Raw genomic sequence first — 25444 nt, 5'->3', positions numbered from 1 at the left:
TCAGCAGTCAGTATCATACAGGATAGGATTAGATACACGGCTGAGCAGTCAGTAACACACGATAAGATTAGATACACAGCTCAGCAGAAAGTATCACAGGAGAGGATTAGGTACACAGCTCAGCAGACATTATCACTTAGGATAGGGTTAGATACACAGCTCAGAAACAGGATGTGCCAAAGGAGAGGACATTTTCATTCCAAGAATTCCACTCATTCCATCTGATTTGTTTTTTGATTTTAAACGCCTCCAGTTTTCAGTTCAACTTCTATTTGCAATGTCCATTAACAATGCTCAGGGACAGTCCCAGAAAGTAGTAGGGATCGATTTGCAATCTCCATGCTTTTCTCATGGTCAACTTTACGTGGTCTGTTCAAGAGTTGGAACTGCCAAAAATCTGTTCATCTTTGCACCGAAAGGAAATACCAAAAATCTTGAATGAGTTGAAAATAAAATACTATCAATACTTGGGTAATCGTTTAGTTAATTTGTGTGGAAAATCTGTAGTGTTGAATATATGATGTGAAATGTTTTTATGTGCGATATAATCATTTTAATTTGTTATAACTAACCACAGTTGGTTACTATGCCCAGGCAACGCCGGGCTCTTCAGCTAGTAGTTATATATACATACTCAATTTAAGAAAGTGCAACATGTCCTGGCACCAGCAACGATCACTATTTTCTCTGTCTGCTTCTGCTGAGACGTCGCCCAGCTCATGCAGCTGGCCATCACCTGAGTATTCAGGTCCTTGACATCCAACCTCTATACAGTGTTGGAAACCTTTTCACTGCTGCCATAGTTCTAGTACTGCTACTTCAGTTTCCGTTTTGTGAACTCTGCTACTTTGCAGTGGCAGATCTCGCTACATTGAGCCATCATTGAAAACTCAACTCTACTATACTCGTTTTCTGTTAACGGAGTCAACTCTGCTTCATCACTATCTCAGCTTTGCTACACTGGTTCCTCATCACCGATTCAACTCTCCCATCACCTTGTTAGCTCTTCTACATTGGCACCAGCGCTACCTGTCCGTGCTGCATTAGTACAGATAGAAAGCAGTGCACCCAGCTTGTCCCCAGTAAACTGTCCCACATAAACGCTGGCTTCAGATCTCCCCCAATAAAAATTAGTTTTGGCAAGCCGACTGAGCATCCATTGCCAGACTCCCTCCCTCCACAGGCCCCATAGGATAACCAGTTGTGGGCACTGCCAAGTCCGTGCTGTGACCAAGGCCTGCATGATTATAGCATTGCGTTTGTTAGTTTTCTCCCTTAGAACAAGAGATAAACAATTACTGATCCAATGTTCAGCTGTAATGTCCAAATATCTAATTATTCTTGCACAAGAATGCCAAATGTTCAAGTGAACTTTGCATAAAGCCATGAAAATGCAAGAAATGCAATAAATGGTTAAAACTGCTTACCACGTCCGCAGCTTCCTATGACCACAAGAAGTTTCTGGAAAGCACCAAATATTTCCCATACGGTAATAAGTAGGTTTTCACCCGTTCTCTTTTGTGCAGGATGTTGGAAAGGAATAATTAATATGTGAATGGAGTAAGAATTGGGGCTAAAGAAAATGTTTTTACAACTGTGAAAATGTCATTTTTAGCATTGATCTTTGCCTATTTTTTGCTACTTGGACATTTGTCCACTAGGTTGTGCTCTAGTGCTAGACACTCAGGACGGACTTGCGATTCCTCTGGCCATGTGGATAATATTTTGCCGCTGTTTCGGAACACCGGAAGATATATTTGTATTTGTTCCCAAAACGTTGAGCAATTTGTGGCATTTTCCTTGTCATCGATGCGTCACCCTTTTTAATACCTTCACTGATTAATCTAACACATATGGGGTATATATATATATATATATATATATATATATATAGTGTGGTGCAGTGATCGTTGTGACAGCTAGGGGGCGCTGTATGGGTCATGCACACAGGCATATCTATTGTGGTAGTGGAAATAGGATGAACGGCAGGATGATAAATGACTGTTATGTATCCCAGGGTGGGTGGCCCTGGGATGGAAGCTGGAACATGTGTTGATCAGTAGAGGTACTGCTGAGGGTTTGCTGCAGTGTATCAGGGAAAGCTTCCAGGTGACTTGGTGAGATGGCTGGGACCAGTCACCTACAAACCCTCCCAGGGGCGTGTGTCTAAACCCCCATAGTAAGCCTGTATATGCGTGTATGGCTGGGTGTCTGAAATAGGACCTGCAATGAGGTCATAGCCATGTGACCCGTATCTCACAGGTGGGAGTGTCTACGGACCATATAGGGTGACCAGGGTAGGTCACATGGGAGAGAGTGCCTGGATCTGATTGGTCCGTGTGGAAGGTCTCGGGAAGGCCGACATGCTGGAAGGTGTGCTGCCTTCCTGAAGCGCATATGCGGAGGCCGCTGACTGGTGAGGCCTGTGTATATTGGCCTGTGTGTATCGGACAGTCCCCAGGAGGAAAGGACGTCCGGATTGAGAAGCAGCTAAGAGGTAACCCTGACGGGGGAATTAACTGAGAGACTGTAGAGCCTGATTGCTGGACAAAGCACAGCCTGTGTGAACACAGGGCTAAGGGAGCGGAGCTCCACTATGAACATTCGTTTGGTCTGGTGCTGCTATGGTTTATGCTGTGTACAATAAACCGTATGGACGTTTTTATGAGAAGCCTGTGCCGGACCTGGTTTATCTGCAGCCAAGTGAGTGTCCCCCAATACACTCAGTATTTCTATAGATACGTCAGATATTCTAGACAAGTCACAGCCATCTTGGAGAATAAAAATGTATGTACCATAAAATATCAATTTTTAACATGAGTCACAATTTGCACAAAAATTCTACATTAAAGTGTAATATGTCTCTCACTCTTTTTTACCATTGGGATGTCTACCAATTAACATATTTAAAAAAAAGTTTCAATAGGTGAAAAATTCAGCATTAACTTGTGAGATTTGACACATAGGTCTTGGGCTCTAACATCGGGATATGAACTACCCTGCTTAAAAAGTGTCGTTAGAGTAAATTGCGGCTAAATTATCATTTAGATGTAACATTTGATAAAAAAAGTGAAAATGATACTATAAAAATTTGACGCAATTTGCACGATATTTGATACCTGTGGACCAGAATCACCTTATTACAAAGTCACATGTACTTGGCGACTGTAAGGGTATCTATTTGCCATATGAACCTGTAGATATAGGATCTCAATTACAGCAGACACCTCTACAAACTTTACAAATGTAGCGCTAAGATTCCACACACATTTTTACATGGCCATTCTTTTGTTAATACCAGACTGACAAGAATCAGGGAAGGGTTTTAAAAGGTGCTAAAAAGGGCTTGATATCATGGGACAATCTCTTTATACATGGTGTGTCACTTGCTATAAATATGTAATTTTCTTATCTGGTGTTAATGCCACTGCTCTCCTGAATCCAGCAAAATTTTTCTTTTGTTCCTACGTCTGTTCCTAAGATAAAGCCCCTTCTACTCTTTTTCAGCTGAATGGGCGTGATCTTCAAGAATACGCCCATGAGGAGTTGAAGACCATGCCCACTTGGCTAAAAAGATATTAGGTTTATATATAGGGAAGAAGAGGCCATATCTCAAGAACGGAGAGGAGCAGGAATGAAAGAAAAACAACGCAGGATTCAGGGGAACAGCAGCATTTACACCAGGTGAAAAAAAATCATACATATATATGGAAAATGAGAGGTTTTCTCTAACAATAAACATGTCACAATACTCACTTCTTCTGCACCAAGCAGATTTATGCATGGAAAATGTGCAGCAGAATGCAGTACTTGGCCATTTTGCCAAATCTCATCTACACACCAGAGATTTTCACTTCACGTTCAATGCACATTGCGTATTTTCCTCATTGACTTCAATGTGGAAGTAAAATCAATCAATGTAAATTTTCATAATCCACAGGAAAATCAGCACCATTATGATGTGCAGATATACCGGAAATGCTAACACAAGGGCAACTAACTATATTAGGACCTGCTCCCGACACCCCGATAAACAGATGATTTGGCTAAGGGAAGCCGGCATAAAAATAAGGCGTGTGTCTGCCAAAATGGCTTGCTGTTCATACTCTTCGAGGGGTCTGTAGCATCCATATGCCAGAATAGGGCATGTACATGGGGTTTTCTTACCTGATTCATGCTACTCCAACCACAAGCGGCATGAATCAGAGCCAGGCTGCACGATTGCAGCAGCTGGGAATAGCCCGCCGAATATAGTTGGGAGATTTGGCCGGCTACTCCCAGCACTGCTGCAGGTGATTGACAGGTCTCTCGTATAACTAAGTACCTATCGCAGCGCTAAGAAGATCTACTAACTATTTTTTCTCTGAAATGCCAGAGGGTTTCAGAGGAAATTATGACTTGCAGCCAACCAGGCTCTGACTCATGCGGCCCACAGTTTGGGCACCATGAATCAGATGACAGATTCCCATAAAGGCTCTCTAATCACAGATGATTATGTAGGGGCACATCACCTCTAGAGGGGGTAAAATAAAGGAATTACTGCTCCGATAGTTCGGCTAACTATTGATTTTATTACGCTAAGAGAATAATTTGTTCCTTTTGTCCCTTTGTGATGTAATCATGTGCCGAGGATAATCCAGGACATGCGGAGACCACACATCAGACAGGTGACGGCCGCTCCAGCCACAGACTGTGGAAATAGCTGAGTCATTTGCACCTTTCTTTAGTGACACAGATCTGGGTTGAGTGTACACCGTATGACATATGAGTGGCCAAAAAACAACAAAGACACCAGTCTGGCAGATGTCACAAGAAAGACAAAGAGCTGCAGCCCCGCTGCATTACCAATGGGTATATATATTACATTCTGTTACACTGTATACTCCCCATTGTTGTGTTGGGTATAGAGTTGTCCTGAGCCCAGCTGAGGACATTTACCACCTTTTCGAGGTGGCATCATTTCGATACCCCCTTGTGTGGAGCACAGCTTCCACTTTAATGATGTATCCAAGGTCATTACTCCGGTTCATGAAGGTGCTCACCTCCTACCCCATTGTGGTCGGGAAGAAGATTACTATGGAAGAAACTCTTCATATAGATTGGATAATCTTAAATTTTGGGAAAAAATATCCCATAAATTATTACTTTTTTTCCCCCACAAAAAAAAGATATTGTCTATGATTGTAGGTCCTTATCGAAATGTCTATCTTCCATGCCGCACACCAGCCCAACATCCTCATCATGGGCACAGTCATGTTCCCCAATTTTTGATCTTCGGCACTCCAAAAGGGTTTTTTCCCACCCGTGACATTTTACTTCATCGAGTAGAATTCGCAGCCCCTTGCCCTCCCCGAATTCAGCTTTTCTGGCCACCTTCAATACATAGGGATAGCCCAACTGTCTGCACACGACAGAGCCAGCTTTGCTATCGAACCTGTCGTTGCAGACTGTCCCCCATTCTCCATTGATGTGGATCTCCACCCTTCCTCTATCAGGTTGCCTATCGTCATTGACCAGGCGGACTGTCCCATGTTTGATTTTCTTTATGATCTTTACTTTTTGCTTCTTTAAGACTTTCTTCTTCATTCGCTTTACTCCTGATTTCTTCTTGCCTCCAGTTTTACTTTCCGCTTCGATCCTTCTTGTAAGAGTTGGTGACATGGTCTTGGAGTTGAAAGTGTATCTTGAGTGTGACGTTCCCCGGTTGGTCGTGAAGGCTGAGTGCGATCGCCCTTTGGTCGTGGAGAAAACATCTTTTAATTCGCTTTGCCAACCTTTGGTGGGAATCCATTGACTCCTAGGCCGAGAAGTCACAGTAACCTTCACTCCTTTCTTAACCTTAGTAACCCATTTCTCCATCTTTGAGACTGACGTTACTGCTTTTCTTGACATTGTTGGCCTTGGGACAGGGGCAGCTGTGACATATGCCGGGGTTGTCATTTTTCTGTAGGTTGTGCTGGCAGGAGATGTGGCAGTAAAGTGAGGCTCCAGTGTTGTGCTGAATCTGGTTGTGTCTTGCAATCTGGTTGAGATTGAGGTTGGAGATGATTCAGTTGTCATCGTTTTGGATTTCAGAATGAGTTCTGTGGAGAACAAAGAGTTGGCATAAGATGTTACATTAGATGCCACCCTAAGGTCCCATCACACATTTTTCATAACTCTATGAATATTTTTGGCCGATACTGAATATCAATATACTACTTCACACCGATACTCACTTTGCTTTGGATAGAAATCCAGCAGTTTTCCCTTTATGGGAACAGATCGAGGACTAATTGCACATTTGCCTGGAGGGGCTCGTCTATGAAGACAAGAGAGAAGACTGTTCAGAAGGAGAAATCTGCAAAATTCAAGTTACTGATGAGAAAACCAAATAACTAATTCTCAGAACTGACAAGCTTAAGCCATGTACTGAGCATTTTATGTAATCTTTCCTATTTGATGGCCATACATATTAAGTGACTGGCGGCCCAACCTAAAAATGTTGATGAAAGATCAAACATCGGAGGTTTAAACTGGATGTACTTGCTACATGGACATCCTGACCCACCATCGATAGCAGATGTTGGAGTATAAATCTGGTAGGGCATGTTCAATTTCGACATGCCGGACCCTTTTGTTTTCAATCTAAATAAGCCACCACTAGAGGTATCTGTACTATTAGGAACAGACACTTAGAGGAGAAAAGTGTGCCTTCATATAAAATTGGAGAACTAGGAGAACTATGAAGGTACAGTGTCGGACCTTAGTTGTCTACTTCCACGTGCAACAGCAGTGTGCATGAGGTCTTAGTCTACCGGCTCCATGTACCACCATATGTGTGCAGATAAATGGTTAAAAGCAGGACTGAATACACAGACACTATATTAAGACATAGTATAGGTAACATTGCTCTTTTACTCCACCCCTCCGTCCACCATCAGACAGTAGTGATAGAAGTAGAATATTACTTTGATGGGTCCAATATTTTGTACATGACTCCTGCTGCCACCGATGCACTGGGGGTTCCCGTAGATAAAAAGTACAATTCACCTTCAAAGAGAAAAGAAAAAAAATGAACATTTGGACATGTTCTAACATTTGTTGTCATCTGCGCAGACTATAAGATAAAAAGGAAAAATGAGCTAAAGAGCAGCTATAAAAAGTGTCCCCCTTTTTTGTCGACACGTCTTATCCTCAGTGCATTTGTTGGCCTATTGATTTCAGCGGTTACCATGTAATACTTCATTTCACCTATAGGGGTGCTGCAGGAGAGCTGATCACGGACCCTTTCCTACATATTAATCCCTCTTATGTCCTACTGTATTGCTCCTTATTTTCCACTCATGCTGTACTTCTTGTGCACTGCAACACCTCAATATAACCTCTCCCCAGTACCCAAAGAATGTCTATTACTTCATACCACTCTTTATATATGTCTTTATGCTTCAAGGGAATATGTCATCAGAAAATGACTTATTGTTTCAAAAAGGTTTTTATATTAAATGTATTAAAAAAAACTATATATACTGTATATTATTTATCATCTTTCCAATATATATTGTTACTTGTCATTGTGTAGGAGGAGGAGGTGAGTTGTGAATGGTGGATCCTGTGTTATCTACTGTATATGGAGGTCTTATCAGTCATTGTACAGGAGGAGGAGGTGAGCTGCGATATCACCTATTGTGAATGGTGGATCCTGTGTTATCTACCGTATACAGAGATGCTGTTTGTCATTGTACAGGAGGAGGAGGAGGGGAATTGTGACCACATACTGTGAATGGTGGATCCTGTGTTATCTACTGTATATTGAGATGTTATTTGTCATTGTACAGGGGGAGGAGGTGAGCTGTGACATCACCTATTGTGAATGGAAGATCCTGTGTTATCTACTGCATATAGAGGTGTCATCTGTCATTGTACAGGAGGAGGAGGTGAGCTGTGACATCACCAATTGTGAATGGTGGATCCTGTGTTAGCTATCGTAAATAGAGGTGTTATGTGTCACTGTACAGGAGGAGGAGGAGGACGTGAGCTGTGATATCACCTATTGGGAATGGTGGATCCTGTGTTATCTACTGTATATAGAGGTGTTATCATTCATTATGCAGGAGGAGGTGAGTTGTGACATCACATAATGTGACGGATGGATCCTGTGTTATCTACTGCATATATAGAGGTGTGATCAGTCATTGTACAGGAGGAGGTGAGCTGTAACATCACCTATTGTGAATGGTGGATCCTGTTTTACCTACTGTATATAAAGATATTACCTTTCATTGTAATGCTGTCTGTTATGATAAAGAGACTGCTGAAAAGTCTTCTGAAAAGATTAGGAAGTATGAGACTCCAGTACAGTGGCCAGTCTTAATACTGCAAGGTATCAGTTTTTGTCTTTTTAATAATAGTGATATGGAAGCTAACACAGCACATTTTTTGATGATATATTCCCTTTGAACCCTACAGATTATCTTCTACTTTTTTGTGACATAATGTAAAGCCCCTGCGTGTCCATACACAATCTGTGACATAGCTGCCGTGTGCCATTTAAGTGATTTGTGTTTTAATTTGTGACATATAAAACCCTGAACCCGTCAGACATCAAGGCGTGGGTACGACAGCTACCTCTGCCCGCACCCACCCCACAGCTTTTATCTCTTATACCACTCCCTATATTCCCTACGCCGTCTTATATACCATATGTATGAACCTATATAGTGTGTTACCTGCCTCGTCCTCTCCGAATGATATAATATAAGGGTAGTAGGCATTAATGAGTTTGGGGAAGTTGCAGGTCTGTCCGGCTCCCATACAGATTTCTGTGTAGTGCCACTGTCTGCCATCCTTGTCTTCTTTAAGAGACATTAGACGTCTGGAACAAAGTAATAAAATACATTGTATTGATAATGGAAAATATGGCGAGGGCAACTCCACCATAATGATGCTGATATATGGATTACTGGGGAATCCACACATCAATATGGCACTCGGGGTGGCAGATCTTGACAGCAATTGTGATGCAGATTTTACGGTGTAAATGTTAAAGTTCGCTGGAATTTATCCACCTCCACAACAATTTTTTTTTTTTCTTTTTGCTGCAATGCATCTATAGTAGAAAACAAATCAAATTTTCCAAATGGGTTTATTTAATAATCTCCTATATGTATACTATGCTATGTGTATCCATGGTAACAGACTACAATTTATGTAGTCAGGTTCTGCAGTTATATTACCATGAATTTGTGTAATATTGTTTGCTAAAATATACAGGGACATATGAAAGGGTGAGGGGTCAGGGTTTATTATAAACCTGTTAAAGTGGATAGGAGCTGCAGACCCAAAACTAAAGGAGACTGTTCGCAAATCTGATTCATTTAAATGCAATAAAAATTATTATGATGGTGGATATAGCATTTAAAGAGTAACTTTTTTTTTAAATGTAATTATTATTCCGTCTTTGCAAAGTTATGAACCTTTGTAATTTACTCCATTATCTTATATTGCTTCCTTTTCTTCCAAACTCTGTGCTGAAAGAGATTTTTGTTTTAACTGCCTTGTTTGTGCACTTAGAGTAGCTGTTTTGGACTGTACTTCTAGAAAATATCCTTCTCTGCTCCCATCCCCAATTCTCAGACAGGAAGCGTGTTTGTAACCAGTGTCTGTGCATGGGGGAGGGGAGCAGAGAAGCTTGTATAGGGCTATGGATATTTGCTAGCAGTTCAAATCAGCTACTCTTAAGTGCATGAAAAAGGCAGGTAAAACAGCCCTTTCAGCATAGCTCTTAGGCCTCTTTCACATATCAGTTTTTTACATTCAGTTGCAATCCGTCAAAGTTAGAAAAAAATGGATCCTGCGCAGATTGTGAAAAACTGATGCGACGGATCCACTTTTTTGACTGATCCTTCGCAACAGCTGTAGCTTGTGGTAAACTTTGTCCCTTGTGTTTCTGGAGAGAGAGAGAGACCAGAATCCACAACGTGTGCACAGCATACCCTTAAAAAACGGACAGCGACAGATTCTGCACCCATAGGCTTCCATTATAGCCAACGACGGACGGCGCTGGATCCGTCGCTGTCTAACTTTTCGACGTACACAAAAAACGTTACTTTGTCCGTCGTCTCCGGCCGACGGACAAAGAATTTCCAACTGATTCATTGAACGACGGATGAAACGTGTGGCCATCCATCGCTAATACAAGTCTATGAGAGAAAAACGGATCCAGCGGCATCAGTAGCTGGATCAGTTTTTTCCAAAAAACAAAGGATTGTGACTGATGGCAAAAAAATGATGTGTGAAAGGAGCCTATCACTATATACAGACAGAGGCGGCAACTTAATCATAAATTTATACAACAATGAACGGGGTAGATTGTTAAATGATTGAAGATAATGTCATATTTGCATGTAGCTGAAAAGTGGGGTCCTGGAGTTAGTTACCTGTGGGCCCTTGGCACCCCAGTCCGACACTCACCCACTCATGAAATCTCCAAAAATATAACGTCCTAAAAGATTGGGCATCTGACATCCGCCATAGACATAGCCTCCAGTAACTGACTTCCCAAGGGAGTGGGGATAGGCGAATATTGGTAGGATATCATCTGAAATAGGGAAAAGAGAAAGAATAACAAAAATTTAAAAATATAAAAAAAAGAACCCCCCGCTAATGTATATATAAGGACAGATCGATCGGACTCCGTGCTTTCTCGTTGATGAATTGCAAGACAGGATTTCTCATATGTCAGGCAGATGTGATGACTCTCGGTGATGCGGCTCCTTGTTCCTGGACGTACTGTACAATACGATACTGGTGGATTGGTTGTGTAATCTCCCCCAGATTTAGGAAGTTATTTTTCAGGACTTTGTATGACAGCTGACTTTTGCTGGATCCATTGAGATACTCTAGCCACTGAACCGTGTTCATGTCTGGAAGATATCAGCTCACTGTACTGGGCATACCTTCAATCATTCAATACACTTCAAAGCCAGAACCAATTGTGATATCCTGATATTCAATTCTTGTGCTCAACATAAAGGAAAACTCCATCCGAAAAAGGAAGTCATGAACGAGAACCCACTCATAGCCCACTCATCTACATATGCTTTGCATATGAGCCTCATTTTTTATAACATTGAAGACTATATATTAGGAAACAATTGTGAATGAGGCCAACTAGAGACAGGACTTAAAGGAGTTTTTGGAAAACCACAGTCCCCCTTGCCACATTAGAAAGTGCTTTACTCACCCTCTCCAGGTCCACTAATGGGTTTTCTACATTGCTCCCGTTGTCTGCTATTGTTTACTGACATCACATCAACAGCTCTGCAGTCAATCAGTGAGCTCAGCCCAAGTTGACAGCATGAACCGCTAAGCTCACTGACTGGCAGCAGCGCTGTCCATGTGACGTTAGTGCTGCAGACTATAATAGACAAGAGGAGCAGCAGCGGAGACTCATCAATGGACCCAGGGAGCGCGAGTAAGGAATAGTTTATTATATATGTAAAGAGGAAAATTACATAAATATATAAAAATTGATAGATCAGTCTCCAAAGATTGAAGGGGACACAAGGCTCTTATAGTGGCCAGAAGCATAATTATAGAGGGGAAAAAAATAGTTGCATTTCTGTCTGCTCAATTATATGCTGGTTTGGACTGTCTCACCAATGTACAAAAACAGGGCCACAAAAGCCAGACAGAAGGAACAAAGTACCGGACATGGTGAGATCAGACAGATCAGAATTTGTCTCTCCTATGACATCTGTTGATAAAAGAGTCGGGACACCTCCATAAATATTAGATATTCGTCCAAGTTTGACCAACTTTCCTCAGGTACCTTAATGGGCACCTTAAGCGCTCCAGGCTTGACTTGTATCTGTGGTAGGTTACCATCTATTTTAAAGTTACTTACCTAGTGAAGCATTGTTACATAACTTCTTGTCGTAACAAGAGAACCCTTCCTTTGCCCTCCAGCCATAATTTCCTCCCTTCTGGATGAGATCCACCTCTTCAAATTTATTCTGGCCCACATCACCACAAATAATGCGTCCATGACCCTTCCTGGTGATTGGATCTCCCCTGTCCACTGAACATCTCCACATGTTCCTGGCACCATAGGCAAAGACCTCAGGTCTTGCTGTACGGTCTCGCAGAAAAGGATTGTCAACTGGTATGCGATATGGTGGTCCCCTGTCATTTCCTGTTACGTTAATGCGCAGAACTTTGCCCAATAGAGAGGACCTATTTGTAGACACAAAAAGATGAACAGACAATCTACAATGTGTGGATAGCTCTTCATAGCCAAAAACATCTTGAAACAGGAGCCCTAATTCAAAATCCCTTTTTGTAGTCATTTAGCCCCCAAGACATCATAGCCTTAATGTGCGAATGAAGCCTTACCGTTGTGAATAGTAACACCCTTGTGTTTATGTATGTCGCCCTCTTAGATTTTATCTACATACTGAATATTAAGAAGAACACAGAATTTTGCTCACTTATTTTGGGCATTCCCAAATTCTCCAAATGGGTCTCCAGCTCGTCCACCATCCCCAGTAAATATGTACAGATATCCATCAACTCCAAACAGGATCTGTCCGCCATTGTGGTTGGATGCGGGCTCTGTGACCTCTAAGATAATTCTTTAGAGAAGACATATTAGGTTATCCAAGGCAATGTAAAAAATTGCTTTTCATAGTGTTGAGTTCAGGAGCCACAGTCTATGCCTAAAATTGGTCATATACATGAGATAACTGTTGGCTGAATGTTGGTTTGAGCCCCCCTATACACACAATCTCCCAACTTGATGGAATGTTGGTTGATTACAGCTTAAAACTTGTTTTACTTATTGAAACAGGGGTTCTCTTACAATTTAGAGTCGATTGCTGGGGGTCATAGAAGTAAGACACTTCTAATAGAAGCCATTGAAATGGAAAGGGTTTGCCCAATGTGAACAAATCCCTTTAATGTGTTCAGGTTTTTATGCCACTGTTTTTTTCACATAGAAGACAGTACAGATGGTACTGTTATCAGGGTACTATGCAATTATGAAATGAAAGCTTACCCTATTGCTGCTACTCACTAGTCTACAACTACAATTAAAAAGCCACCCTTTGTAGGGCACTCATGGTTCCCACCACGGTACCCTTCACTTCACATTATAAAAGACATTGTAGCCCCCAATTACTATTCTGTGACTCCCAACCTATCACCTGGATATATGTTAACAGCTTGAAAAGCTGATTGATGATCAGATTATTTTGCTTTTATGGATAGAAGATGGAGTTAGCTGGACATTGGAGGCCCAGATAATTTTTATGATGGCTTTGATGAAAGACACAAAGTTGGGAGAAAAAAAATTGTAATGGGGTCTGCCACCCTTAGAAAAAAAACACTTTTGAAATTGTGTAGTTTTATGTTAACAGATTTTTAAAAATCTGGTAAATTATTGCAACAGCCAATCTTTCATAAAGGGACAGCACGAGTGAGAAACAGCCATCTGCAATGTCTCAGCGCCCCTCGCTATGCGCAGAGCTTTCTTTTCGGCGATCTATTCTGAGTACGTGCTCACTGAGCTGTCCTCTCATCCTCCCTTCCTGCCCAGTATATCCAGACTCCTCACCACAAAGTATATATTACATCTAGCCAGACAATTAAGATGGAAACAGCTCCGTCACATCCCTCCTCTCGGATTACCCTTAGAAATAAATCAGGCCATACTCTGCAATTCTCAAATACCAGATGAAATAAACATGGGGTATGATGGCTGATCCAGTGGCTAAAGGGCTGGTGACAACGCACAGCCGTGGTCATTCTCATTCCTGATGATGAAGCCAAATTCCTTATGTGTATGGTAATATCTAAAAGACAAGGGAGCAAGAATGGACAGCACTAATCTCTAGTAATCCATGCAACCTCCCCATTCATAAATTTAGGTGCCTTATGCTGATGGATAATCATCCGTTAGTGTTTGCATAATGTTAGGAAAAGCACCACTGTCCATGGGCTGTGCCTAGTATTGCAATTCAGCCCCATTCACATGAACCGCAATACCAGACACTGCCTGTGAACATGAGAGGTGCTGTTTCTGGAAGGAAAAAAAACACAACAGCCCATTTCACACACCGACTATAAGCAGAGTTGAGCAAAAAGATTTGCAGATCCCTGGTGCAACGGCCACACTGGTAGTCCATGGCTGCCAGAGCACTGCTTGCAAATCTCAGATTTTCTAACATCCCCAGCACCTCTACTGACTGAATAGCAGGTGTGGTGTGAGGTCATCTGTGTGTTACACCGCAATGATGTCATCAGAGATGTCAGCAGATAGGAGGAGGTTGGCCGCTGGACCAGGGTCCTGCCAATCTTTCTGCTCATCTATTTTTACTAGTTAATATTCATGTATTGTGTCCAATTACCACCATTCACAGGAACCACTATGCCCGCAAACTTCTCCCACCCTTTCCCGCCACTGATACCGTTCAGATTTGTGATCCGCCATGTTCACGTCTTCAATAGATATGTGGAACTCAGAAATTCGTATCTTCTCGTCCTTCTTTGCATAAATGGAGTAATAAACATAAAATTTTCCATTATGTCGAAAATTAGGATGCATGGCAATACCCAAAAAACCCCTTTCATCCCCTGCCCAGGGGGAGGTGAGTACGGCTTTGGATACATTAAGGAAAGGCTTGTCCACTCTTGACCCATTTGGGAGATAGACCCATACATAGCCCATTTGCTCTGCTATGAAGAAGCGATGGGTGCCATCATTGGCGTGCACCATGGCGACCGGATTGCGTAGTCCGTTGGCTATTTCCTGTAAGCACAGCTGGAGACATCCCTCTTCATCCTCCTTCATGTTGCCGAGCCCAGCATTTAGTTCTGCATCGGTCAAGACATTTGGGTAACAGTAATTGACATCATCAATCGTGAGAAGACGACAGAATTTACCAACATCGCTTTCTATATCTGACAGGTCCTGGCCCTCAACAATGAGGCTCAGTGTAGAGCGGCACCGGTACCAGAACTCTGTGCAGTAGTTACCGCAGAGACCGGGGAGGTCGCGGAGAGGAGTGTTGGCATCTTCTGCATCATATAAGTGGGCGGCATAGGGTGAACATTCCTAATAAAACACAAAGAGAAAACATCTTATAAAGGAGTTTATACAAAGTACCAAGTCTAAGAATCGACAGTTATAGCCACAAAATACGTAACAAAGGGGATGTGATGGGTCCGGCATTAGTAAATATCTGTTTCTCAATAGGAAAAAACTCATGGCGGATGGTTGCAGTTTTCTATTCCTACCCAATACAGGAGGAAAGGACCAAGTGACTTTTTGGACAGTTCCCATCTCCATTGCTCGTTAAATGGAGTCTGTCACTTTACCCCCAAAAACTGCAAATTCAGCTGCTTACAGGGAATCTGTCACCAAGTTTTTGCTGCCCCAGCATGTTGTAGATGCAAAGACCCTGATTCCAGCAATGTATTACTTACTGGGCTGCTTGCTGAAATTCTGATAAAATCACAATTTTATCTGCTGTGGATCTAGCAGTTCTCTGAATGCTGAGCTCTGTATAACCCCGCCTCCACCACTGATTGCCAGCTTTCTACGTATACTGTGTGTAGACAGAAAGCTGTCAATCAATGGTGGGTGCGTGGTTGTGAATATGGAGGACTATTGGCAGCAGGTTTACTAGTTCTCTAGTGATCATCTCCTGTTGATAGAATAAGGATTTTAGCAAAACTACAGTAAACAGCTCAGTAAGTGACACATTGCTGGAATCAGGGTATCTGCTCTCAGAATAGGTGAAAAAAACCTAGTGACAGATTCCCTATAAACATTTCAATTCTCCTTAAACATTTATATAGGTGACTTAGACCCTATAAAATTTTATTCAACTACAGCTCTAATTTGTATGTTGCTGGTATGATCCTTATAGGCGTTAAGTAGCTGAATTTGCAGTTTGGGGGTGACCTATTCCCTTTATCTCTGGTTGTAGAGCAAAGCCTCATTAAAACCATGAGAAACATGATACCAACATGAGCTGAGCCTAGATTTCTATTGGTGACATCTGCCATACCTGTACGGTGGATGTGCTCACCGCATGTATGGAGCAAGCTCGGGCTATCATGCGGGTGCCATTTGTATTATACAGGCAGTACCCAAATGCTGTGAATGGCGCCAGCACCAATTGTAGCAGGCTAACCTCTTAGATGCTGCTGCCAATCCCGTTAGTGGCATTTAAGAAGTTGGAAATAAGGGGTGTACCATTTGATTCCATCGACATCCCGGGAATGCCATTGCGAGTTGCCAATGGCATTACCATGGCAGTTGGGGGTCTACTGAAGAGCCCCCATGCCTACCATGTTTGTACACTTATGAAAACCAAGCTTGTAGTAATTTCACAATACACTTCAATATTACAGCATGGCAGTACTGATTACAGGTTCAAGTCCCCTTTGGGGACTAAAAAAATAAATATAAAAAAAAATCTGAAAAAATATTTAAAAAAAATAAAAAAGTAATATATATTTATTTATATTTATGTTATATATTTATATTATATATATATTTATATTTATATATATATTTTATTCATTTATACAAATATAAATGGGAATATATACTGTATATGTGTATATATATATATATATACACATATATATATACAGAGGCTGGACAGACATCTGACTGGGATGATTTAGCGAATCCTGCTTGGAGCAGGGGGTTGGACCAGATGGCCCAGGAGGTCCCTTCCAACTCTACCATTCTATGATTCTATGATATCACCCCTCTTTTCCCATTCATCTAATATATAAAGCTCAATGTGGGTGTGTATGTCCGGGATTTGCATCTGCACCATCGTAGCTACAGCCACAAAATTTGGCACACAAGTCTGGACCCTGAGAGCGACATAGGCTATGTTGTGAGGTGAAATTTTAACCCCGCACGTTCCAATTCACCAAACAATTTTGCCCCTATCTACATAATGGGGAAAAAGTGTATGTATGTATTGGCATCTGCACCGTCGTAGCTACAGCCACAAAATTTTGCACAGTCACACGTCTGGACCCCAAGAGCATCATAGGCTATGTTGTAAGGTGAAATTTTAACCCCGCGCGTTCCAATTCACCAAACAATTTTGCCCCTATCTACATAATGGGGAAAAAGTGAAAGGAAAAGTGTTGGAGGCAAATTGACAGCTGCCTGATGTGAACAAGGGGGACTTAAAGAATGAGTGCGATGGCGCCAAAGAGTATATACCGTACAGTTGCTAAGGTGGGGCCCTGACATGGGATACTCGCCACACACGGGGATATGAACACACACACAAAATGTGCCACACACTACCACGTGCTTCAACACATATACCACCCTCAGCACACATTTCACCACACATACACCAACCTCGACACATAAAAGTCGAAACACAAAAGTCGCCACTCAAAACTTGCCACGCTGTCCCAGAGCTGTTTAAAAGATGAAAAATGAGCTGTGATTGGTTGCTATCAGCAACAGTTTTCTTTGTAGACAGTTGTGGTAACTGAGGTCTATTATTCTTATCATTTATATGGTGTTATCGTCCTTCTGTAAAGCTGGAAATAACACAATTTATTACCGTGCCAACACAGACCACCCTCTGACACAGACTGCAGGGGGAGCCCAGTATCACACAGGATAGGATTAGATACACGGCTCAGCAGTCATTATCACACAGGAGAGGATTAGATACACGGCTCAGCAGTCAGTATCACACAGGATAGGATAAGACACACGGCTCAGCAGTCAGTATCACTCAGGATAGGATTAGATACACAGCTGAGCAGACTGTATCACACAGGATAAAATTAGATACACAGCTCAGCAGTCGGTATCACACAGGATAGGATTAGATACACGGCTCAGCAGTCAGTATCACACAGGAGAGGATTAGATACACAGCTCAGCAGTCAGTATCACACAGGAGAGGATTAGATACACAGCTCAGCAGTCAGTATCACACAGGATAGGATTAGATACACGGCTCAGCAGTCAGTATCACACAGGAGAGGATTAGATACACAGCTCAGCAGTCAGTATCACACAGGAGAGGATTAGATACACAGCTCAGCAGTCAGTATCACACAGGATAGGATTAGATACACAGCTCAGCAGTCATTATCACACAGGATTGGATTAGATACACAGCTCAGCAGACAGTATCACACAGGAGAGGATTAGATACACGGCTCAGCAGTCAGTATCACACAGGATAGGATTAGATACACGGCTCAGCAGTCAGTATCACACAGGAGAGGATTAGATACACAGCTCAGCAGTCAGTATCACACAGGAGAGGATTAGATACACGGCTCAGCAGTCAGTATCACACAGGATAGGATTAGATACACAGCTCAGCAGTCAGTATCACACAGGAGAGGATTAGATACACAGCTCAGCAGTCAGTATCACACAGGATAGGATTAGATACACAGCTCAGCAGTCAGTATCACACAGGATAGGATTAGATACACAGCTCAGCAGTCAGTATCACACAGGATAGGATGAGATACATGGCTCAGCAGTCAGTATTACATAGGAGAGGATTAGATACACAGCTCAGCACACAGTATCACACAGGATAGGAATATATACATGGCTCAGCAGTCAGTATCACAGGATAGGATTAGATACACAGCTCAGCACACAGTATCACACAGGAGAGGATTAGATACACGGCTCAGCAGACAGTATCACACAGGATAGGATTAGATACGCAGCTCAGCACACAGTATCACACAGGATAGGATTAGATACACGGCTCAGCAGACAGTATCAGAATAGTATTAGATACACAGCTCAGCAGACAGTATCACACAGGATAGGATTAGATACGCAGCTCAGCACACAGTATCACACAGGATAGGATTAGATACACAGCTCAGCAGACTGTATCACACAGAATAGGATTAGATACATGGCTCAGCAGTCAGTATCACAAAGGTTAGGTTTAGATACACAGCTCAGCAGACAGTATCACACAGGATAGGATTATATACACAGCTCAGCACACAGTATCACACAGAATAGGATTAGATATACGGCTCTGCAGTCAGTATCACACAGGATAGGATTAGATACATGGCTCAGCAGTCAGTATCACACAGGATTAGATACACAGCTCAGCAGTCAGTATCACACAGGATAGGATTAGATACATAGCTCAGCAGACATTATCACACAGGATTAGATACACAGCTCAGCAGTCAGTATCACACAGGATAGGATTAGATACATAGCTCAGCAGACAGTATCACACAGGATAGGATTAGATGCACGGTTTTTATGTGCAATATAATCATTATAATTTGTTATAACTAACCACAGTTCGTTACTATGCCCAGGCAACACCGTGCTCTTCAGCTAGTAGCTGTATAAATTGATAAAATGTCATAACACTTCTCTCAAAAGGTATACCCCAAAGCAAAAGCTAAAATTAAAATTGCAAGACTGCTGTTTTATAGTCACTTTGCCTTCCAAGAAAATGGAATAAAATGAGATCAGAAAGTCGTACAAACCCCAAAATGGTAATAATAAAAACAACATACAGAAACAACAAAAAAATGCCCTGCTACAAGTGTGTCAAATAAAAAATAAAAAACCTTGGAAGAGGAGTAGAAAATAAATCAAAAGTGAAGAAGGACTCTCAAAGGGCCTATGTAATACTGGTGCCAAGCGTGAATCTATGGTGGTGGGGAAGGTGAAGGACTTTTACTCCTTGTGGAGCTGATTTAGGAAGACTTTTAAGCCCCTGTTACACACTGCGATATCGCTAGCAATATCGCTGTAAAGTCACCGATTTTGTGACGTTACAGCGATATTGCTAGCGATATTGCTGCATGTGATACTTACCTACAACCCGCTCCCCCGCTGATTATCGCTGATCGCACGAGAAGCTGCTGGACCATTCCTCGTCGGCCACTTCCTGCGGCGCTTCCTGTGGCGCCGACGAGCGACGCGTGGAGCCGGGCGGGAGGACGTCAGGATCGCCGCGTCTGACAGGTAAGTAGTGACCCCCGACCCCAGCGATGTCGCTGGTGAGATCTGCCTGTGTGGCAGCTCACTAGCGACCACCTAGCGATGCACCAGCGATCCTGACTGCGTCATATCGCTGGTCGGGATCGCTGGTGCATCGCTAGGTGTAACGGTGCTTTTAGACCAGTCATTGCATGGAAAAACGCATGAAAATTAGCTGTTCTCCAGGAGGACAAAAGAGGGCTGTTTAGTACCATCGATTGGTGATATTGTGGATGAGAAGAGTTTGGCTAAATATCCCAAGTCATGTGGCAAGGCTCATTAAAAGGTCAAACATTGACTTATGTTAGTACATCCAATAGGTGGCACTAGAGAGCAGTTGTACTTCCTCTTGGAGAAGAGGTAATTTGCATATGTGAATATTTAATATTACAGGTGTAGGTTAATCCTATATTTATTTTTCTGCAAGTGCAGGGATTAAGCGGTCCCAGTGTTTCCTGGAGGTGCAGGCAAACATGGAGCAGATGAAAGCGAATTTGGGACCTGCCTTCAAAAGAAAACACAGGGAAACAAACACTTGTTACTGGTGACATTGCCTGCAGGGGACCCCTCTCTGTGCCATCAGCCCCTTTCTCTAGTCCTTGGCCCCTGCGTGTATGTATATTTGGCCTCCAGACATAGCTTTCCTCTCATCCTCTCACAAGGGGTTTCCGTGAAGACCACAATGGAGCCTTGTACTGCTTCCTCTCATACATGCAGAATATTCCCTGTCCGGACGCCAGCTGTAATATTAACCTTACGATCTGCTCTGCCTGCCTGCGAGCTGCAGGAAAACGGAGTGGAAATTTGGGGAATCTCATTAATTATCCCCAGTGTTTGAATGAGACCATCAAAAAATGACCACATGACACGGGGCATGGTCTTACAAAGGTCCCACAGTCTCCAAACCAACGTCAAGAGTGAAAAAGCAACTGTGAGACATGTAGAAAAGTGTAAAGACTGGGATGCACAGTGGCTCAGTGGTTAGCACTGCAGCCTTGCAGCGCTGGGGTCCTGGGTTCAGATCCCACCAAGGACAACATCTGCAAGGAGTTTGTGTGTTCTCCCCGTGTTTGCGTGGGTTTCCTCCGGGTTCTCCGGTTTCCTCCCACATTCCAAAGACATACTGATAGAGAATTTAGATTGTGAGCCCCAATGGGAACAGTGATGATAATGTGTGTAAAGCGCTGTGGAATATGTTAGCGCTATATAAAAATAAAGATTATTATTATTATTATATACTGGTAGAGATGGAAAAGGGACAGGACCAAGGGGTGGCAGGAGCCACTTGCTCTCAGATGTGGGAAAGGGGTTACTCCTCGAGGAAGCAGAGGAGGAGGGAGAAAGGGTGAAGAAGCTGGAAGAGGAGGATATTGAACGTCTAAGGAAAAAGCGACGAGGGAGAATGAAGGTTTATGAGTCCTCAAGGGCATGTATGGGTTGTAACTAAAATCTATGTCTATAATAAAACCATTGGTTTGGGTTGCTTCGAGAGTAGATGGTATTGGAGAATTCGAGAGACACCGGTGAGTAGGATAATGGAGAAGGAGGGGGTCTTCAGATGAATGAAGATTACATTCATGGGGCAAGAGTCATGAAACAGACAGTACATGACTCACACAAGGGATATGAAGTTCGACTAGAGAGAATATCTAAAGGGGTAAAATAGAAGATGAGGAGTAAAGAGACAATGGAAAGAGGAGTGAGTAAGAAAGAAGGAGGAACATAGAAAAAGGTGGAGTCCAAGAGGGAAGATTGAGGAGTTCCAAAGCATAAGGTGATACATAAGATGACCTTGAAAGAGAGAAGCATGGGACATAAAACTAACCATGAAAGCCTTTGCTCAAAACATAAATGAGTGGCAAAAAACATACCTGAGAATAAAGAGTTGGGCATGGAGAAGGGCTAAAAAGTAACCCTTGTGGGAAGGAGGGAATCATGAGAGGGGTATCAATATCTGGGTTTGAGAGGGTAAAAATTAGATAAAGTGAAGGTAGGTAAAAGTGGGTGGGTGAGAGAGGGATAGCTAGACAGGAGAAAGGTTTGAGGCAGACATAGGGACATCTGTATATTTGGAGTGAGAAGAGGAATAAGAAAAAGACAGCATTGATATTTTCAAAAGTGATCATTGCCGCCGGACACAAGGGTTAAAGGGTTCAGTACCTGGCACAGGATATTCCGGATGTAGTCTCCGCAGACGCTGATCCCGCTGTGGTCCAGGAATTCAGTAATGTAGCGGAACCTGTCAGCGATGGCTTTGTCCTGGTCAACGTCACAACATCCAAAGGAGGAATAGACTGTGCAAAAAGCCAGGGGTTTTGAGGGCTGAAATGGGGGTTTATAATCCAAGCACTGCGGATGACCTCTCACCACCCAAGTGGTGGTGACCAGCACTACCCAAAAGGTAAGAGAAGGATGGATGGTCATGGATGCCAGCTGAGGGATCTAGCAATAGCACAGGTTTTGTCTCCAGATGTCTATATGTCTCCTTGGACTTATCTTGAACTCAGTTGCCTTTTTCTTTGTTCCTCCCTCAAATTACTCATTCTCTTCCCTTTGACTTTTCTAGAATGGTGGGAATGGCTTCTTCCATCCTGTCTACTCTGGTGGTTAGAGAACCAAACGAGAGACTATGCCACTTTGTCTCTACAAATCTGTCACCCCCATTTAAACTAGTCTTCTCGCTCAGAGCAGATTTCTCCTGAATTCTCCCATTATTTCCACGCAAGGATGTGTCTCCTATATGTCTCTCTCATTCCTGTCTGCCTCTACCACACCTATTTCCCTCCTGCACTGACTTTTTTGTAAGCTCCTTCTCTCGTTCTCCTCATCTGTACATGGGGCTGCAGAATATGATCTAGTCCCCTCCTTCTCCTCCTCTTTAATCCAGCCCCAATTGTCTCTCATCACCTTCCAAACTTACATCTCATCACAGACCGGGGTCTTGTGGGAAAAGCCCTGCCCTAGAAATCCCTACAATATAGTATCTTGCATAGCATGTCACCTCATTAACCAAAATGACAAGGAAAAGGAAAAGATATGGGATGAATTATGCACGTTTCACAAGAAATGCTCTTTGTCCTTGTCTATATAGCTCAGCAATATATGTTTTGCCGAAATCTCATTTTGCATGCAACTTTTTTTTCAATCTTGATTAAATTAAGTTTTTTTTATTTTAATCTCGATAACTTTAATATGGGATGATAATTCTCAATCATGTGTAATATTTGCACCCAGAGCAAAGAGCTGTGTTGTGAGTTGGATGTACAGTTTGCTGGTGATTTATGTTCCTGAGTGCTCTCAGTTGTATATACAATCCCTAAAAAATTATATCATATTTCTATACATTAAATGGTAATTCTGCATTTCTTCTATAGTACATACCACCTGAAAAAGGGAAACACATGGCGAAACACAGGATGACTATGGATCTTTAGTACAGACTCATAGGGACTCCAGAGCTCTAACCTAAAAACTGATGTCAATGTGAACACAGCCTACAGTATTGCAGCTTCGTGTCTCAGTTCGCTGCATTGTTGCTTTATAATAGGCAGTTTATACAACCCATCATACTGCAGCTGCAGAGCACCATGTACAGATGCAGTGCTTCAGTTAGGTATCATTGAGCTTTAAACCAAAATTAACAATGCACTTACCTTTTTCTTATTAGCTCATTTTTTTGTGCGATTTCTCCTAATTATTAGGTTTTTTTTAGGACAGGAGTTAGCTGTCTGAAAACCACTATTGTAAGCCATATTAGCACACATATGGCTGAATTGTTGCACGCTGCGGCAATGCAGGTAGAAGCCAGCTCCACTAGATGGCAATGGAGTGGAGGGAGGACTGCACATAGCAGGAGCAGACCTGCAGTTCAGCAGCAAGGCCACCACCAGGTGGCAGCAGATTAGTAAAACAAGCCGGGTCGATATTAGTCTGTAGCGCAGTACCAAAGGAATAAGCAAACACAGAGTCAGAAACAAGCCAAAAGGGTCAGAACCAGTCAGGAACAGATATGCCAAAGACAAGAGACAAAACAGCAGGTCAGAGTCCAAGCCAAGAACCAGATACTCCAAACACAAAAGGGAAACACAGAGTCGGGACGGAAAGAGGGGAATAAACAGACAGCAAAAGTAGCAGGACAAATCAGGGTATGCAGAGTCAGCAACACACGCCGTAGGCAGAAACTATAACCAACACCGCCTGTAGGATGCAGTGGAGAGAAATAGCCGACCTGATATCAGAACGAGGCAAAGAAAAGTTAAGCCTTGACATGATTAGACCGGGAAAGAGAGATAGGGTACAAAACCCGGCCTGGATCATGACACTTTGCCTGTCACTTGGTCACACACATTAAAATTAAAATATCTTTTTGTTTTTTTTTGGCCTTTCTATTGAAGTAGTTTATAACAAATTCACAGCAATATTTATTTCTATTTAACCCAAGTCAGATGATGAACTATTTACTTCCTTCTTTACCTCCTAAAGGAATAAATCAGTGCATTCTGCCCTGAATTTGCAGAAGATTGGCAAATATTAATGGAAAACTGTGAGCATGTTTTTCGTAACGGCGTTGCTCAATATGCCTCTTTTCCTTAATGAAAATTATACTTTTTTTTATAGATCCAATTTGCAAACTGGAAATAAGAAATCTGATGTAGAAGCCATATGCAAATAAGGCTTGGAGTGCACTGGGGGAGTGTCAGTGTACTTGTACATTGACGCCCCGCAGTGTGTTACATATGGCTTCTCTTCTAGATTTCGCATGACTGGCACATCTGATCTCTGCAAAGAAGGCATCACTTTTTTAGGAGGACCAACACTTTTACAGCCACATCGCTACTTCCAGAATATAGAAATGTCCTCAAAAGTTAACTTTAAGAAATTGAACAATTGACTTTATGCATTGCCTTTACTCTAAGCTTTGGGTCAAAATAGCTCATGACACTTGTTCCCAATCCATCCCCTCTCTGTCCTGGACATGGCCTCTCCTGACCCGAAACAAGAATATTTCCCTGTCGTATAGTGTTAGCCATACGCCAAAAATGTTATATATGTCGCAAGTCACTATAACAAACAAGCCTGAAGTCCCCCGAAGTGCCTAGGCCAACTCCTTCATGGGTGGTTCCAAAAAAATGGTTCTTCGTAGTCATCAGAGTTCTCTCCTGCCTCCCTCGTCCATCTTACATGGACAAACTCCCACCATAAAGCCCCCTTCTAACATAGCGAGATCGCTAGTGAGATCGCTGAAGCGTCACCAATTTTGTGACGCAACAGCGATCTCGCTACATGTGACACGCAGCAGCGACCACCCCCCCCCCCCCCCGCCCGATGGATATCGCTGATTGTGCTCTAATGTCCTGGGCCATTTTTTCGTCGTCGGCGTCCCGCTGGGCAGCGTGCATCGCTGTGTTTGACACC

At 42.6% G+C, this 25444-nt stretch overlaps 1 protein-coding gene across 1 annotated transcript; it reads right to left on the bottom strand.

The window, feature by feature from the left end:
* Nucleotides 1-1966: 1966 nt before the first annotated feature.
* LOC141052104 (HHIP-like protein 1) lies at nucleotides 1967-22908 on the bottom strand. The gene is made up of 9 exons (XM_073549327.1): nucleotides 22190-22908; nucleotides 14448-15094; nucleotides 12471-12614; nucleotides 11888-12216; nucleotides 10453-10579; nucleotides 8709-8854; nucleotides 6951-7032; nucleotides 6219-6301; nucleotides 1967-6083 (listed from the first exon to the last, which is right to left on the bottom strand). The coding sequence occupies exons 1-9, from the start codon at nucleotides 22451-22453 to the stop codon at nucleotides 5176-5178; spliced, it is 2730 nt and encodes a 909-aa protein (XP_073405428.1). The 5' UTR covers nucleotides 22454-22908; the 3' UTR covers nucleotides 1967-5175.
* Between the last annotated feature and the right edge of the window lie 2536 nt (nucleotides 22909-25444).

This window comes from Dendrobates tinctorius, unplaced genomic scaffold, assembly GCF_039654945.1.
Source record: "Dendrobates tinctorius isolate UK_male_01 unplaced genomic scaffold, ASM3965494v1 ptg000158l, whole genome shotgun sequence".
Taxonomy (NCBI): domain Eukaryota; kingdom Metazoa; phylum Chordata; class Amphibia; order Anura; family Dendrobatidae; genus Dendrobates; species Dendrobates tinctorius.
Note: the sequence above shows the minus strand (reverse complement) of the source record. Positions and strands in the feature narration are given on the sequence as shown.